Source organism: Elephantulus edwardii, unplaced genomic scaffold (assembly GCF_000299155.1).
Source record: "Elephantulus edwardii isolate Elephantulus edwardi_28Jun2011 unplaced genomic scaffold, EleEdw1.0 scaffold00015, whole genome shotgun sequence".
NCBI classification, from domain to species: Eukaryota; Metazoa; Chordata; class Mammalia; order Macroscelidea; family Macroscelididae; genus Elephantulus; species Elephantulus edwardii.
This window is the reverse complement of record NW_006399765.1, coordinates 4,405,236-4,424,691: the sequence shown is the minus strand read 5'-3', so window position 1 is coordinate 4,424,691 and position 19,456 is coordinate 4,405,236. Positions and strand designations below refer to the sequence as shown.

At 38.1% G+C, this 19,456-nt stretch overlaps 1 protein-coding gene across 1 annotated transcript in view; it reads right to left on the bottom strand.

The window, feature by feature from the left end:
* TPX2 (TPX2, microtubule-associated) overlaps positions 1-18,397 on the bottom strand; it is a 36,925-nt gene extending 18,528 nt beyond the window's left edge. The window contains exons 1-5 of the mRNA XM_006881421.1: positions 18,289-18,397; positions 15,244-15,366; positions 7,714-7,840; positions 2,285-2,407; positions 74-195 (exon numbers count right to left, since the gene is read on the bottom strand). Of these exons, the coding sequence (XP_006881483.1) occupies positions 74-195; positions 2,285-2,407; positions 7,714-7,840; positions 15,244-15,366; positions 18,289-18,397 (604 nt within the window). The remainder of the gene's footprint in view (positions 1-73; positions 196-2,284; positions 2,408-7,713; positions 7,841-15,243; positions 15,367-18,288) is intronic.
* Positions 18,398-19,456: the final 1,059 nt, after the last annotated feature.

Here is a 19,456-nt window from a genome sequence, read left to right as displayed (position 1 = left end):
TATAACCCTTTTTTTATAACTCAGTTTTATAAGCAACAGTCCTCACAGTTCTGATACAAGCAGTCAAACCAACCTGTTCCTGCGAGGGCCAATTTCTTGAATTCTTCATTCTTTCTTCGCATCTCTATCACCTCCTGTTGCATTTTTGCTCTTTTCTCCATCTCTTGCTCTTCAGTACTTTTAAGAACCTTCTGCCTAGAAGATACATCAGTAACAGAGAAAAAGAAAGGAGCTCAGCAATTCAGAAGAATCTAAAGGCATTACGACAATCATGGTAACATATAAGTTAATCTAATAAGGTGATACTGGCAACATTATAATAAAAATAAGGTAACAATCCATGAAGCTGCACCATGACCTTGAGGACAGAACTAGACTGTCCCCAGCTACTGCTGCTGGCCACTCTAAAAAGGATCACAATAGAAGGTCCCTGATGGAGCAGGAAAAAAATGTGAAACCAAACTCAAATTGTCAATAGGACATGGCTTAGTAATCTGATAGAGACTGGTGGCATCCAGTCAAACTCAGTAGCACTTTGTGAACTGGACACATACACTAGTATCCTGAGGAATATTCTAGAATTTTAGACATCAATAGTGACCTAATGGAGGTAGTTGTACTACCAAATCACAGGTGGACAGTTCGAATATACCAGCTGCTTCATGGGAGAAAGATGGGCCATTTGCTCCCGTGTAATTTACAGCCTCTGAAAACCCACTGGCGATTAAGATCAACAGATAAAAAACTGGTCATATCCCTTTGATCAAGGTATTTCTTTTTGTATGCAGAGAAACTAGTGTTAAAACAAATGTTCACTGAAATATGACTTCTAATAGTAAAAAACTGGAAATATTTTTAACAGAAGATGGTTAAAGGTAATTTGATAAAATATTAACATTTTCCTAAGTATAATGTGAAGATCTTTTAACAGTATAGTCATGGCAAGTAAAATATAGCAGAACCCAAAGGTTATTGAGACATTAATTATAAAAACATTTATCTGGTGGCTTAGTAGTAAGGAAATGCACTGCCAACCCAGAGGTATATAGTTCAAATCCACCAGCTGCTTCATGGAAGATGGACAATCTGGCCCCATGTGCTTTACTCCCTCTGGAAACCCACAGGAGGGCCAGCTGTGAGTTGATTCCGACCTAGCAATACTCATCAGCAGTCTTGCTTGGGCTAGAAGAAGCTTTTAAAAAATGAACACTGCTCCATTTAGAGGATACACAATTTTACCAACGTTTTCCTTTTATATTCACCTTAACTTTGCTTTGATAATCTATTTTTCTTAACATTTAATGCTTGATCAGCCACCAAGATACATTAACTTAGTTTCCCAAGCTCCATGTGCACCAAACAGATTTCAGATGTACTCAGTTATTAGTTTATTCACTCAAGTTTAAATTTAGTAAAACAAATGAACGTACCTTATAGGTGGTGTACAATGGACAGTGTGTCTGCTCTTAACTTTCTGTGGAGTTTCTTCACCAGGCTTCTTTGTGCTGTTTGAACTTGAGTTCAAAAGGGGGGAAAAAAATTTCCTCAATCCCTAAAGCACACCTCACACTACTAGCCTCCCCCTAAATCTACCACATAAACCTTTATCATTTTTCATTCTTTAGTACATCATGCATGTTTGACAACGACAGTCTTCCAAAACCATCATTAGATCTATACAGCAAAACGCTTTGATGAGTAAACTTTAAGACAGCTAAGAGAAGTTAAAATAATAGTCGTCCAACACTGACCAGTAAAGGGCGTGGGATTCCAATTACTCATACTCAAACAAACACAGAGTGCTTCTCCAGTATCTATTCCATCTTTTTGCTTGTTTGTTTTGGGTAGTAATGTACTAACTTAACTAAAACACTACAGCAACTAGGGAACTAAGTGTGGAAATTCGTGCATAGGAGATAAAATATTTCCCTACCCTCCTCTTCCTTCTTCCCGTAAACCTGAATGTGATACCTAAAGAAGTGACCTCATGACCATGAACAAAAAGCATGAGGAAAAGCGAAGAAATGAACAACAGTATGTGGATCCCTGAGCATTCGCGGAATCAGAGGGTCAAAGACTAACCTTGACAGTGTTGAGCCATTATACCAAAGCCAGTAAACTAACTCCCCCTTAGACTTCTGTGAAGCCAATAAATCATTGGTGTTTTCTAATCAGACAGGCTGATTCACAGATATGGGGACACGCACCAAGTTTTCTGCTCGTATTAAACATGAGGGAGACCCGGCTTACCCTATGCCAGCTGACAGGAGCTGTTGGTACTTACACTCTCATCTTCTTGGCAGGTGGAATCTCATTCATGATTGCAGGAGTAGCACATCTTTTGGCTTTCATTTTTACATGGTGTTTTTCTTCTAAATTCTTCCGCGCAGAGAGTCTAACAGATCTCCTATGATAGAGGAATTGATAAAATCTGTCAGTATGAAAACATCTATGAAAGTGCATTATTTCTCAGAAATGTACAAATATGTCAAACGACAAAGGGCTATTTAAAAAATTGGAATGGTGTCATTTTCATTTAAAAAAATATCTAACACCTCCTTGTTTATAGATTTTGAAATGCGATCATAAGATTTTGGTACTCCACTACAGGTGATCAGATCCTATTGCCAAGTTTGAAATGAAAGTCTACATTTCCAGGAAATTAGCTAAGGTTTCTTTTTTTTCCTCTTGTAGCTACTCTCGTTTACAGGAATTGTTCTTTACCATTTATTTAGATCTTGTTTCTCAACATTCTCTGTATAAAAACCTTAAGACACTGAAAGATTTTTCTATACTTAAGTTTTATGCTATTTTATAGAGTATTAATTTTTAAATAATATGACAATATGTATTCGAAAATGAGAACAGATGAATTGCTAAGTACTCATTATTCAGACTGAAAAATTTACAGCTCAGAACCAGTTGTGTATCCTTTTCCTTAGATTTTGAAACACATTTTAAATTTTATTATCTTTTAAGTGTAAATATTTTTCTATCTGAACATAAGTCCAGAAAGATAGGACTTATGAAAAAAAATATGTAGGAATTTTGTTAGTGGACAACAAGGTCCCATCTCACTCCTAAGAAGGAAAAGAAGACACTGATTGGAGAGGGGGGATAAAAGAGGGAGCAAAAACAACAAATGCTGGCGATGTTTTGGGGAGATTTTAATTCATATACATGGCTGACTGAACTGCGACCACATACATCTCCCTCGGAACATGGTGTATTACTTACACAAAAAGCTAGAAACAGAAATATGATTTGTAGGATACTTTTATGAAATGTTAAGATAGGTTAACACAGAGAAAGGAAAGATCCTTCATGTTTACCAATGATGAAAGGAAGGGAGAATCACTTAGATTTTACAACTCTGGTGACAGGAAAGACAAGACACAGCAGAGAAGTCTGCACAACATGAAGATAGAGAGAAGCATGCAAGATTGATGGGCAATATGGAAAATGCTGAGCTCTGCTTCACAGCTGACCCAAAGGCCGAGTCTCTCCAGCAGTCTGAATCTACCATCAGCTCCACGGAAGAAATTTGGGCAATCTCCTCTCTCCTCTGGGAACGAGAGCCTCAGAAACCCAACAGTGCGTCAGCTATGAGCTGGCAATGTGAGCCACCAGTGTGAAATGGCAAATGCGAGTTCATACGCATACATGTATGTAGGTTCATTATTATGTGTGGTCTAGTCAGAACCAACTCATAGCTAACCCTCTAGCGGGTTTTCACACAGGAGAAGACTGCTCATCTTTCTTCTGTGGAGCAGCTGGTAGATTCAAACCACTTGCCTCTGGGTTGGTAGTACAACTCCTTATCACTAGGTCACCAGTGCACCTCGAGTTGTGCGCGCAAGTGCACGGCTGTATATTCATATATAACAAAAGTGGGGCTCAGTTACGGAAACTCCTAGATAAATCCAACCCCACTGAGGACTGAGTTATTAGGCTTGACAGTTAAGTACCACAACCTCAAGGGATATCTAGGCCAGCTGGCATGACACAGTTCATAATGTTCTACATCCTAGTTTGGTGAATGGCATCTAGGGTCTAAAAAATTTGCAAGTGGCCATCTAAGACACAAATATTGGTCTCTTCCCATCTGGAGCAAAAGAGAATGGAGAAAATAAAAAACATTAGGAAACCATTTTTCCATAGGAACTAATGATTCACATGAATCACAGACTTCTGTAATCTGAGACTGAAGAAGAAGTAGATGATGCCCAGCTACCACTTAGAAGCAAGCATTCTGTTCAGTGACACAATATAAAGTACTGGACTGGAAGAACTCCAGAGACTATTATTGCCCTTTTAACCTGGAAATAAAAACACTCCTGGAGGGCACTTTTAAGTCAAATAATAGATTGGCCTATAAAATAAACAATAACCCCCATGAGGCATGTTGTAGGGGGAAATCTAGTAACCACTGCACTTATAAAATGTCAACAAAGATAGTTTATTCTGGCATGTTAGAAAAAAGTAAAAAGAAAGATAGGTAAACAGTGGGAGAATCTGACAGCTGGCCAGAGAACAAATCCCTAATGGTCCCTAATGGCTCCATCCTTCAGAGAGAGTCCTATAAATTACAATATTGACATTCTATTTAAATCCAGCTTCTCAAAGGGGTACTCAAACCCTCTGCTTCCTGATTTCTTAGATAAGAGTCTCTTTGATATAGATAGCAAACATATGTCCACATCTTATCAAACAGATGGAATATTCAGTCTCAGGAAAGGGGAAATACGCAATAGGTGTTACTTAGCAGAAACTGAGAATCAGGTAAATCTGCTAGTGGGTGATGGAGATGTAAATGAGGGGACCAAAGATTATGTTGACTTTGGTCTTAGGACCTATAGGTCTTTTAAGATGCTAATACTGTATGTGCAAAATAAAGGAACTTCACTAGCAAGTTGGGTGAAACTCAGAAGCCTCTAATGGGGTTTTTGCAAACTGCCTTTTGTAAACTGGCCACAGGCCGAAAGAATAGCTCTGTATTCAACAACTATTCCCGCCAGTCTCCTGCATGGCTGACTTTAAAACAGGCATGTGCCCCTTGGACACATCAACTACAGGGGAGCAAAAAGGAACATGGACTCAAAAGCAAAGACATGAATACAAGGAGAGGCTGGGAAACTGATGGATGGGGGTTAAAAGGGAAGGGGAGGGTGCTGACATGTAGTGGGAAAGACAGCACCAATTCATGGAATAATTACGTAAGAACTATTGAGCAGGAGCTAATTTGCTAACATACCTTTCACCTAAAATACAAGTTGTTTTAGTAAGTGAGTGAATGAGTGAGTGAGTGAGTGAGTGAGTGAATGAATGAATGAATGAAGAGCAGACTGAATTTCCGAGCTGAAAATGGCAAGAACTGAGACCTTATTCTATTACAGACAGATGAGCCATAGATGTGAGAGTTAGCTGAGTAGAGATAGTCTATTGATTAATGTCATTTGTCAACCAATCTTAAGACCACTCTGGTGGCCCAGTCCTTATGGAGTTGCACTTCTAACTCAAAGGCCATGCCTCTCCTACTTTCTGAACCAACCAACAGCTTCACATTAGAAAGATGGGCAATCTTGTCCAAGGGAAACCTAAGGGAAGGTAACATAGAAGTCAAGTTCAGAGTCAATGGCAGTGAGAGAGAACATCAAGACTGACAGCTCCCAAACACAGTCTTTTAATCACCAAAATGAGGGTACTGATGCAAAATGCATTATTCAAAGACATTAGAGTCCCAAGATATTCTGTCAGCAGGGCCAAGATTGCGATTTAAACCGTCCTTCATTCTTTTTTTTTTTAATTGTGAAAAACATGTATGGGGATCCAAGGGGTAAGGGTTGGGAGCAGAAGAGTGAGGATGGGTAGGGATGAAATCACAGGGCTGCACAATTTGGTGGGTGGGAGGAATCCTCCATTCTTGTTATAAGTTACTCATCTTCTGTTCCAAGAGAGCACTATTAGCCACTGGGGATATACACTATTTACTCTTATGAGTTTGTTTTTTAATCTACTAACAGGAGGAACCACGCAAGGTCCTTGGTATGATCAACATTTTAATTCTGGTTCTGAGATAAATTTACCTTGGGCAAGTAACTTTTAGGACAACTGATCTCTTTGCTAAAAATAAAGAATATTATCTAACCCTAATAAACTGTTATGGACATTAAAGAAGGTAATAAATGCAGAGTATAATGCAGGGGGGCAAATATGATGTACTCTGCCCAATAATTATTCATTAATTATTACAACTTTTTTCCTATATGAAAGTACAGGCAATTACTCTAGTTTATTTACCTTAGAAAAGACTTAAGCTTGTCACTAATCCAAGTTTTCACTATATATTCTAAAATACAAGATTCAGTTGGTTTGTTATGTTTGTTTGGGAAGGGTTTTTCAAAAACTGGGATTTAAGTTTGCAAAGCAAACTGGTTTTCCATTCAACCATTCATAAACTTTGTTTTATGACCCTGATCACAATGTACACATTGGAACTGTCCTCGCCCCACTTCTCTTCTTTAATGATACTGAGCAGACCGTCCTCACTGGGCAGGGTCTTGGCCTTCACCTATTTTAATATGTGTCTCCTATCTTTTTTTTTTTTATTTTAATGAAACTTTACAGAGACTTAGGGTTACCATTCATTCATCGTTGCACTTTTCTCCCTGCCCACCCCTCCCCCCAATTTACTCTTCTCTTTGAAAAATAAAAGAAAAATTCTTTCATTGTATACAATCCCTCCCCCCAAGTCCACTCCACTGTGCAGCCTTCATTCTGGATTCCTGTCGTGACAATAATACCTTATCATATATTCCTTCTAAACAGTTCTCTCTCCCTCTTCTGTTTCAATGCAGTATATGTTATTTATCCCCTCTTCTCAGTCTTCCCTCAACCCAGATATCAGTCCCATTTTACAACAGTGACCCTATGCAATATCTGTCCCTTTGTGACTGAGCTATTTCACTCAGCATAATGTCTTCCAGAGTCAACCATTTTATATAAGATTTCATTAGTTCCTTGTTTTTCAATGCTGCATAGTATTCCATTGTGGTGGTTATGGTTTCCTTAGGGTATTTTCCCAGTAATGGAATTGCTGGGTCAAATGGTATTTCTATTTGCAAACTTTTTGAGAAAGTGCCACACAGCCTTCCACAGCAGTTGCACCATTTTACACACTCATCAACAGTGAATAAGGATTACAGATTCTCCACAACCTCGCCAGCATTTGATGTTTGCTGTTCTGTTAAATTTTGCTATTCTTACTGGGGTGAGATGAGATCTCATAGGTGTCTCCTATCTTACTTACTGATTTTCTCTTCCCCTCTCCCTCTCCTCCTATTTCTGGCAGAGAAAAAAACCCAATTCCTTAACACGTTGCCGCAAATGATGGCAAAACGTGTTTCTAAGCACGGTCGTCTATTTAAAAGTGTGCAGCAATGTGTTAAAATGTAAAATTTTCCTAGTTTTTAATAGTGAATTCATATATTTGTCATCCTGTGATGGACTTATTTCATGCAGCATCATGTCCTCCAAATTCATCCACACTCTGTGGTGTTTTACAAATTCTTCATTATTCTTTGTTGCCACATAGTATTCCATGTGCATATGTTCCACAGTTCACCTACTGATGGATACTCGGGTTGTTGCCATGCCAATCACAGGTTTTTTTTGCTTACAATCACTACTCTTTAGCACTGAAACAAGCCTTACCTTTGAGGATAGGATGGAGTCTTTTTTGAAGTGCTTCTACCTACTTCCTGGGAAGAGCAAGTGGTGGGTGGAATGGATTGTTCCAAGTCATTTTCTTTTTCAGCTTCTTTGAAATAAGTGTTGTCAACTGCAGGAAGACCAAAAGAAAGTACTCAAAACCCAAATCAATGAGCCAGGGGTGAGAAGCATAGATCAGGCTTAACACAGAATTCTAAATTAAAAATTACTTAAGTATGTGTGTGTGCGCGCGCGAGAGCACCTATGTATCTGTTGTTGGTTGCTGTACCCCATATTTCAGAGTACAACTGCTCTATAAGATTTTCCTGACTGTGACTTTAATGGAAGCAGATAATAGGCCTTTTCTTCTGTGCTACCATTAGGTGAGTTTTAACTGCCAAACTTTACACTTGACTACAACTTATAGGAAATCTATAAAACAGATTAATCTATCCCATAGAGTTTCCAAGCCTGTAATTATTTACCAAAGCCAACAGTCACATCTTTCTTTCACAAAGCAATTAGGGAGTTCAAACCATGGATTTTTTTGGTTAACAGCTGAGTCCTTAAGCACTATACCACCAGCGCTCTTTTTCTAGCCCCTCATATATTTTATATACTGGTCTGCTTCTGTCTCCAGACCAAAGAGTCTCGCCTAGAGAACTCTCTTAATAAAGTTTCTTTAGCTTTCTTTCTTTCTCTGGTTCCTTCTTTGAGTCTTTGCCTTACACCCAGTGCGAAGACCTAACACAAAACCCAGGAGAGAAGTCGAGGCATGTTGCAACCCTGCTCTCTTTTGGAGCGAGTGTGGTACCCCTCCACCCTCTCTCTTGAACCTACCAGCTCGCATGGTGTCAAGACATCAAATAGCAATTACTCCAGGAACACACAGACCCACTGCATATCTAGACCCTTGCTTGAAGGTCTAGACCAAACAACTTAAGTCGCCCCAGGAGACACCATCCTCATCAAATGATGTGCACTCAAACCTCTTCAACCACACTAAGTCAGACATTACACAGTCATTCTAACTAGCCCCACAGAGGTTAAGGTCAAACATGCTCCTCTCGCTGAGAAGACCTCCTACATCTCTCAAATGGCGGGCCTTACTACTCTTTACCTCACTCAGATCCCAAAGCCTAAGTAGCTCTTCATATTGTTACTAATCATACCCTGCCTTTTTAAATTCTTACTTCACAGGATAAAAGAAATGACCAACTTGAACCAGCTGCTATGACATCCATATTCTCCCCTAGCTACTAGTCCTGGGCCAACCCAATCCAGCCTCTGAGCCCCAGATCTCCACCCCTGTTCAGCTAGAATAAAGTTATATGGCCCTTTTTCTCACTAAAGTGGCTAGGATGTCAAGCCCAGACCAAGGTCAAAGGAGGAGAATGAAGGATTCAAAGAATATCAAAATGTCAACAAAGGGAGGGAATCACCTGTGAAAACCACAATGGAATACCCCTCCTTTCCCTCCCTAAAGATACTTACTATAAAAACCTGCCTAATTCACCTTAGAGCGTGCTTTTCCCCTGGTGTCTCTCTCTCTCTCCAGACCAAGGAATTCTGCCCAGGAGCTCCCTTAACATGTTGCCACACACGTTTAAATTGACGTGCTTAGAAATACATTTTGCCATCATTTGCGGCAACGTGTTAATAAAGCTTCTTTGGCTTTAAAAAAAATAATAATGGAGCCTTTAGTTCCAGTGAAATCTTATGCAGAAACCCCATTATTTGATTGAGGCAGAAATGACGTATCCAGAGCCCTGCCTAATTACCCAGCTTAAGACACCTCATCAGACAAAACTATTCCACAAACCATAGAAGAAAGACTCCAAAATGATCTCCATTTCATTTCAGAACACCAATAAAGACTAAATTCTGAAAGCTTTCAAACAGAAAATGACATTTCCTAAGACATAAAGAAAATCAGAAAAGCACTCAAGTCCAGAACAGCAACAAATGATAACATAGAAAGGAGTAAATGCCTTCAGAAGACCAAAGAAAGAATATTTTTCATATACTATCCTACAAGAGCTCAAACTATCAAATTATACACGAAGGTGAAACAATAACACCTTTGAAACATACAAGGACGCAAAATCTTCTCCTGAGTCTAATCTTAGGAAGTCCCTTAAGAATATATTCTTGCAAAATAAACAAGTATATCAACAAGGATAACAAAAGACCAGAAAAGACAACAAACAGTAAAAAAAACCAAAAACCTCTGAGAATGCTATTTATATGGTAAGCCAAGAGGAAAAAAATCACCCTCGAGAGAAGTTGAAGAATGAAAAACTCAAAAGGAAGTCTCCAGGAAAAGTGACTTAGGGCTAGAAACAACAACACTGGTTCTTTGGAATGATGGATACCATCATAAATCCCTAGGCAGACTGTAAGAAAGAGAAGACAGAAGTTACAAATACCAGAATAAAAACTCACATTATTATAGAATCTGTAACAATTAAAAAATTAGAGGCTAGTAGAACAATTTGCCTATAAAATCAACAGCTTACAGAAAATGAATAAATCATTTGGCAGACAAACCACTAACCCTTCCTCAAGAAGATATGAAGACAAAGAGTGACCTGAATGTGGGGGGGGCAACGACAATATCCACAGGACACTAAATAAATGGAAAGAAAGGAGGGACCACTCACTGGAGAGGGACATCATGCTTGGGAGGGTGGAGGGACAGTGCAGGAGAGGAAGGTCCAGAACGATTAGAGAAATGGGATTAGGTCTATTGGAAAGGATGAGATTGGATCAGGATATGGCAGGTTTCAGAGCTAAGGTACATAGGGTCACTACGAGCTGCAGGCAAATTAATGGCATATAACAACAACAAAGAAAGCAAAACTGACAGGGAAAATGTAAGTAACTGATAAGCTTTCCTTTTTTTAATGAACTTTAAAGAATGTTCTTTTTTTTTAAACTTTTTTAAATTTTATTTTATTAATTTTTTTGTGTGTGTACTATCAAATCGGATCTGACTGGTACAGGAGATTGTCCCTCCTTCTCCAGCAGAGCATCTGAGCTCCCTAAAGAATGTTCTTAAAAGAACTTTTTTTTAGTATTGTGATGGTCATTTTTCTTTTACATAAACTTTAATGGAAGTAAAGTACAATGAGAAAGGGGTAATCAGATCAAGCCTTCATGGACAAAACCGTCATTAGGTGACACAGCATATGAACTAACTGAGTCTTCACCAAGGAGGAAAACTGCAACCATGACAGCAGGCCAATAAAACACTTCTTGTGTTATTCTTACCAAACAGCAATCATTTGCTAACCTCCTAAAACAATGTTGTTGTTGCTGTTGGTGTGTACCATTGAGCAGGTAGGAAATCATGAGACGGGATTGCTCATCTTTCTCCAGTGGAGTAGCTGGTAGATTAGAACCATGAGCCCTTGGGTTAGCAGCTTAACTTCCTACTATTAAGCCACTAGAGCTTTCTAACATAAGACTGTGTAATAATTAAACATATTACTTATTAGTAATTAGCTTTACAAAACAAAATCCTATGAATGCAAGATAACGATTTCTAAACCTTCATTTAATTTTCCTTTTTTTTTTAAAAAAAAAGGGGAAACGTTTATTAAAGGAGAAAATAAGGTATAGGGGAAAAAAGAACACTAGTACACTGAATCAAGGCTATATTGGAGGTATTTGTCCCAATTAAAAAGCAAAATAAACAAAGAGTGTTATACTGTACAAAAAAAGACCCAACCATATGCTGCCTACCAAAAAAATCACTTGAAATATAAAGATATAACTAGGTTAAAAGGGGGGAAAAGATAAGAGTACGCTAACACTATTTTTTAAAAGTAAAGCAGGTGTACTACAACAAGATAAAGGAAAACAACCCAACTGCAAAATGAGCACAGGATATGAACAGACACTTCACCGAAGACAACATTCAGATGGCAAACAAATACATGAAGAAATGTTCAAAATCCCTAGCTCTAAGAGATGCAAATAAAAACAACTATGAGATATCATCTCACCCCAGTAAGAATAGCAAAATTTAACAGAACAGCAAACAACAAAAGCTGGCAAGATTGTGGAGAAACAGGAATCCTCATTCACTGTTGGTGGCTGTGAAATACATACATAGTCTGTGAAATTATGGAAGGCTGTATGACACTTTCTCAGAGAGATGCAAATACCATTTGGCCCAGCAATTCCACAAATGGGAATATATCCTAAAGAAACCATAACCACCACCCAAGCAGATATATTATGCACACCCATGTTTATTGTGGCTTTGTTCACAATAGCAAGGAGTTGGAAACAACCCAAGTGCCCATCAACAAACAAATGGATAGAGAAGCTGTGGTATATTCACAAAATGGAAAACTATGCAGCATTGAAAAACAAGGAACTCATGCAATATTATACAAAAAAGGGTGACTGTGAGGGAGCTCTGATGGCCTAGTGGCGAGAAGCTGCACTGAAATCCCAGTTTGAATCCACCAGATGCTCTGCTGGAGAAGGAGGGGCAATCTCTTCCTGTACCAGTCAGAAATGATTTTATAGTACACACACAAAAAAATAATAATTTTTTTTTAAAAAAAGGTGACCCTGCAGGACATTATACTGAGTGAAACATCTCAGTAACAAAAGGACAAAAACTGCTTTACTGTTGTAAAACAGGTCTAACATCGGAGTTGGGGGAAAACTAAGAGGGGACAAATAATGTATACTGCATTGAAACAGATGAGGGAGAGAACTGTTTAGGAGGAATATATGATTAGGTATTATTGTCATGACAAGAGTCCAGAATGAAAGCTGCATAGTGGAGTGGACTCAGGGCAGGGGGATTATCGTATAACAATGAAAGTTTTGGGTTTGTTTTTCATTTTCAAAGAGAAAAGCAAACTAGGGGGAGGGGTGGACAGGGAGGGAAAACGTGCAACAATGAATGAATGGAAATCTAAAGTCTCTGTAAACTTTTATTAAAATAAAAAATATTTAAAAAAAAAAAACTAAAGCTGGTTTCAGAGCACGATTATGATAGAACATATGCTTGATGAAAAAGGAGGCAAGTGAGGTAGACTTTTAGTGAGATGAGCTAGTATAAGAATGAACAAGAACCCACTGATAATCATGGGAATATGTAAGCTCAAGAAGTGTTTTATTCTGTTGTACACAAGATCATCATGAAAAAAAAAAAAGATCATCATGAGCTGGAATCAACAACTATCTAAACAACTGTGGATCAAAGAAGATATCAAATGGAAAGATAAAAAGTATTTAGACTTAGAGGCACACGGTTTGAATCCACCAGATGCTCTGCCGGGAAAGGAGGGACAATCTCCTCCTATACCAGTCAGATCTGATTTGACGGTACACTCACACAAAAATAATAAAATTTAAAAAAAAGAAAAAAGTATTTGGAGTGGATAAAATTTAAATGACAATACAACATTAACTACTATGGGATAATGCTAAAAACTTAAGCTAGGGGAAATATACAGCACTGGACACATATTTTTAAAAAGCAAGATCTAATCGCATGCTTCATCTGCCACTTTATGAAACATTTTTTAAAAAAAGTATGTTAAACCCAAAGTAAGTAAACCAAAGAATAGAATGAGGAACAGGATAGAAATCAACACATGGCAGAGAAACAATGAGGAAGAATTCAATGGTGTACTTGATCCAAGCCATGGCAGTTTCAACTGCTTCACAAACATGTGAAAGTTGGACATTGAAAAAGAAACACTGAAGAAAACCGATACCTTTGAATTGTGGTCCTAGTGACCAATACTGAGCCTGCCATGGACTGTATAAAGAGCAAGCAAACCTATTTTGGAGGAAGTACAGCCAGAGTGCTCGTTGGAGGCAAGGATAGTTAAATTTTTGTCTCACATAATAATTTAGGCATGTTGTTAGGAGGGGTCAGTGCCTAATAAAGACATCAAGCTTGGAAAAGTAGAGAGGGTCTGTGAAAGAGTAAAAAAACCTCAATAAGATGGATTGAAACAGTGACTGTAACAATGGGCTTGCTCACAGCAGAGATTGCGAGGATGGTGCTGGTGCAGGGAAGGACATGGTTCAGATCTGTTGCTCACAGGGTCCCTATCTACAGAAGTAAAGTCTGATGGAATGTATCCAAAAAGCTATTAAAGAAACAAGTTTACAAAGTTGCAAGACACAGACAATACATAAAAATTGGATTCCTATATATTAGCAACAATGGGAAACTGAAATTTAAATGGACATATGACTAGTGCTTTGAGCATAATGACAATCAATTACAGAAAAAAATAAACTGTTTGAGCAAGATCTTCATCAATGAGTAGAGATTTTTCAGTCAGATAAAACAGCATAACAGAGGTGAGGATGTGCAATAAAAAAGAGTACAGAGATTATAAGGGAAAAAAACCCAAAACAGAACAAATTCTGGGGCTCATCATTCTGTTAGATTTAGGTAATGCAATACTGGATAGAAAACAGTCTAGACAACCATGGTAACATTATATGTTTTATTTCAAAGAGGACACAAAGACAGCAAATACACTCATCTAATGACATGAAATTTATCTGAAGATATAGCACTCAAGCCACAGATAGCAAATTAAATATATGAAAGTCAATCAAGCAGCTCAGACTCAGTAAACTAGGCAAGCTTGCTGAAAATAGACATTGCTCTGATGTGGGCTCTCTCCAGCGAGCAGTGTGACTGAAGGCCAGTTTCAGGCTGACCCATAAGATAATTTTAATAATAATAATAATAATAATAATAATAATAATAATAATAATAATAATAATAATAATAATTGGAAGCAGGAGTGGCATTCACTTCCTCAACAACCTGCCTCTGGAAACTCCCTGAACTTTGATAAATGTCAATAGTTGTAGAGGGGTTTCAGGCCTTTTGTTCATAGGGTCACTACGAGTTGGGCTTGACTTGAAGGCAATCAACAACAACAACAACATAATTATGTTCAAATGTTCTAAAATAGACTATAGTTGAGAGCTGCTTAGCTCTGTAAATATACTAAAAAAAGACCAAAATGTACAGTGTAAATAGGTAGAGAGATTACATCCCAAGAAAGTGGCTTTTTTGGCACTTCAGCTGGTTTTTTTAAAACAATCCTTTTCAAAAGCATTTACAAAGTTTATAGTTATAGTTTATTCTTAAAGAATAATTATCTTAAGTTCTGATTTGACAGCCATTATTCTGTAGATTTAGTAACAATATTCCATTGGTCATCTTTTGAAATCTGATATAATCCTTATACAACAATAAGGAATAAACTCATCTCTCTTGCTGGGTTTTTTTACATTTAATTTTGCCAGAAAAAGATAACACTTAAGTACTGGTATAAAAACTCAATGTTAACTCAAACTTAAAACAATTAAATAGGAAAAAAAGCATTGGCCCTTCAAAATAAAAACTAACTCGCTCATTCCACCCATAGAAAAGCAAGAAAAACATTTAGAAAGTTTCTCCAGGACCTTAAAAAGCTCCTAAAACACAAGCCCCCATTCTGCCAAGGAATTTAAGATGCTCTCACTCACCTGGTCTCAGAGGTGTGACAACAGCTTGCTGTTGAGTACTCTTTCTCAGAGGCGTTTTACTCTGAAAAAGTCCTCCTGCTCCATTTGTCCCCAAAAACGTATTCTCCATATTGGCCCGCTCTTCTGTGAAAAGGTAACAATTATCATTGTACAATCAGCAAAGAAGCAAATAAAGCTGTAAAATACACTTGAAATGTGACGGAAAGGAACTGAGCATGTCATACATCAGAAATACAGGCTGAAAATGATCCCAACAAAACTGGCAACACCAAACAGTGTGTTACAGAAAAGCAAAAATGCAGGTTTTCCACTGTGAGTAGTCTCTTATCTGTGCTGGATACATTCAAGCATGAAGTGGCCTGGCCTTATCTACCACCGAAATAACACTATGTTCCTCTCCAACAAACTGTAGCCAGTATCATCTATACAGAGATGACTCCCTCCACTGCAGTGGTGAGAAGAGAGTAAGGGTGTGTAAAAATGTAGAGGTTCTCAAGGAATTTTTTTCCTCTTCCTATTAATATTTTTTTGAGGGGAAGAGTATTTTATTATGTTTTGAGTCAAAGTTCATGCATCAAATTAGATTTCCATTTAACAATTCACACGCAACTGTTGTGTGCATTGGTTTCAGTCCTGTAACATGTCATCATACCCACAATTTCCACCCTCCTGCCCCATTTCTGTTCATCTGATTCCCTAGCCCTCCTTGACATCTCATCTTCACTTCTGTGTAAATGCTAACAGCTTGGTCTTAGATGTTACTGTTGCTCGCTCTGACTAGCACTGACCCTATGCATAACATAAGAAATAGACAGTGATCTTGAACCCAGTGCGACAATCCTACAATCACCGTGTCAGTCCACCTCATTAAGGGTCTTCCTCTTTTTATGCTTTACTTTACCAAGAATGACGTTTTACTCCAGGGATTGGTCCCTCCTAATATCACGCCACAGTAAGTATGGCAAAGTCTTACTGTTCTCACTGTTCAAGGGACATTCAAGCTACACTTCTTCCAAAGCAGATGTGTTTGTTCTTTTGGCAGTTAATAGTATATTCAATATTTTCACCAACATCACAATCCATAAACATCTTCTCTGGTTTTTCTTATTCACTGTCCAACTCTGACAAACATGTGAGGTGGCCCTGTACAACTGATGATTTAAAGAAGCATACTATAGGCCAATTTATTATTTGGCTGAAAAATAACCTCTGGGAGGTGGCTTTTGTTCCCAGTTAAAAGGGTAATATTTATAGGGGTTCTTCTAGTTTGTATCAATCCAGTAAGTCTGGTCTTTTTTTATAAGCTTGAGGTTATTTTGAGCCTGAGTTTTATTCTACATTTTTCTTTCATTTTAACCAGGACTTTTTATTGTGTCGTAAGTCCGAGTGTCTACAGAAGTTAGTAGCAGGTGGCCTAGTGGCAAGAAGCTGCACTTCAATCCCATAGGTATGCAGTTCAAATTCACCAGATACTCTGCTGGCAGATGAGATTTGATGGTACACACACACACACACACACACACACACACACACACGTTAATAAAAATTAGTAAACCCCAAAAAACAAAAGAAAAAAAGAAAAACACCCCAACATTAAAAAAAAAGAAGGTAGTGGCAGGCAGACTCCATCAAGTTGTTTCCATCTCTCAAGGAATTTTATGTTGGGTTTTTCTGTATCTTAAGTTAGCGCCAACCAGTGAAAGATTTGCTCTACTAACAGATGGAAGTTCAGGCATGCAGGAAAGCCCAGCAGTGACTACCCTGTGTACTCTGTGTACTTAAATGTCACTACGTAAAAAGAGGTGATTATTTGAAAGACAATGAACCTATTGTTACTAAATGTTAACTCTAATTTACAGCAACCTAGAAGACAAGAGTCAGGGGTTCCATAGGTTTACAAGGTAGTAAACCTTTATGGCAGTAGAGCGCTGCATCTTTCTCCTGGAGAGAGAAGCTGGTGGGTTTGACAGACCAATCACCAAGTTAGCAGCTGAGTGTTTTAACCAGTGGTTCACAGGAACTCCCTGGAAGTGGACCATTACAAAGTACTGTTACCACTAAGGTAATCTGGAAATTTTTTTTTTCTTTTCTCCCAAACTGTATTTAAATAGTGTTGTTACAGTATTTCTCTTTTTCACCCAGAAATTCCACTACTGTGAATATACCCCAAAGAGACCAGAGCAGACATCCAAGCAGATATATACACACACCCATGTTTATTAAGGCTTTGTTCACAATAGCAAGAAGTTGGAAACAACCTAAGTGCCCATCAACAAATGAATGGATAGAGAAGCTGTGGTATAGTCACACAATGGAATACTATGCTGCACTGAAAAACAAGGAACTCATGCAATACTATTCAAAATGGGTGACTCTAGAGGACTTTTATGCTGAGTGAAGTATCCCAGTCACTAAAGGACAAATACTGCATGGTGCCACTTTTGTAAAACAGGACTGAGCTTGGAGTTGGGGAGAGACTGAGAAAGATGGGTTCAATAATGTATACATTGCAGAAAGGAGTTGATATTTTCTTAAAGCTGCGTCTTTTTTTTTAAATTTTTTAAGTTAGTTTGCTTACAGTCATTCATATACAATGTATTTTATAAAATCAATTACTCGCTCTATGCATATCAGCTCCCCTTCAAGTCCTTACAGAATCTATCCTCTTCTTTCACACATTCCTCTGCCAACTAACTTCTCACAAATGAATGGACTGAGAAATGGTGGTACACCCACACAATTATATAGTATGCAGCACTAAGGAATAACATTGTGCAAAATATTATATAACATGGCAGAGACTAAAGAGTATTATGCGGAGTGAAATAATCATGTAAGGACAAATCCTGCATAATGCCACTATTGAGAAAACTGGAGAATGACTGAGCAATATATGTATACATGTCTAAAACAGGAAAAGGCAAAGGGAGATAGAAGGGGAAGGAAGGAAAAGCACTAGGATAGACATTTCAATTTTTTGAAATGTCCTCAGGACAAAGGAAACCACTTAACCTTTACAAAGAAAAAGAGAAAGCAGATACTTACCAAACCAGGAATCCACATTTCTGCTATCATCTTCTTCATCATTCAAAGATGTGAAATTGATGTAGTCCGTGGGTGCATCATAGGTATAAGATGTTGTAATTTGTGACATCGTCCCCTGCGTGGCACAGATGAGCAAGTTCCTCCAGTACTCCTGACACTTTTTTCAACAGGTCACCTTCTGGGGAAAGAAACAGTTCAGCAACTTGGTGCACCTTCATCTAAGGAACTGATTACTTAGCCATTATTTTTATTTTACTACCACATCTGCAATTTTGAAAATCACCTAGATACCTCGAATTAAAATAAAAATTAATTTTTGAGGTGAAGGCCACTTAAAGGCTCTTAAGATAAATTAAAACAATAAATTTAGAATAAGAAAAGGGCCAAGTTAATGAGCAGCTACAGTTGGCCACAAGCTATGCTAGCTATTTTACATTATTTTTATTTTCTCCAATCCATTTCATTTCTAGCCTTTCTCCTAATTAAAACTCTGTGCCCTGAATATCCAATTTCTGAAACACAGCATTAACTTTTGTATCTACCAATCAAAGCCTTATTATCCACTCAACTTAAGTGCTGCCTCGCTGAAGCCACCGTGCTTTGTTTATATCTCACTGTAAATTCTGCCACCTGGTTTTGTAGGTTAGTCACCTATGTCCATATGTCCATTGCTCACTCAGGAGACTCTCAAGTTTTTAAAGATACAGATCAGCCTATTCACTTGTGGATTCCTCAACTCATCAATGTACTTCAAACAACAGTACCTTAACCACAGTCTGAGTGGAGTATTTCTTTTAAGTAGATGCCTTTCTATATAAAAAATGTTCATAAAGACTAGGGGAGTTCTGGTGGCCTAGTGGCAAAAACCTGCATTCCAATCCCAGAGGCTCACGGTTCGAATCCACCAGATGCTCTGCCAGGGAAGGAGGGACAATCTCCTCCTGTACCAGTCAGATCTGATTTGACGGTACACACACACACACACAAATAATAAAAATAAAATTTAAAAAAAGTGTTCATAAAGACACTGCTCCTAAGCATTAAGAGAATGAAATGCACATGAAAAGCACAACATGCAGAACAGTAAAAGGAACAAGTGAAAGATTAGGGCCCATCCTTATTCCTTGGTACAGTGGTTTCTTCCTGGGCCTGTAGAAATCTATTTTGG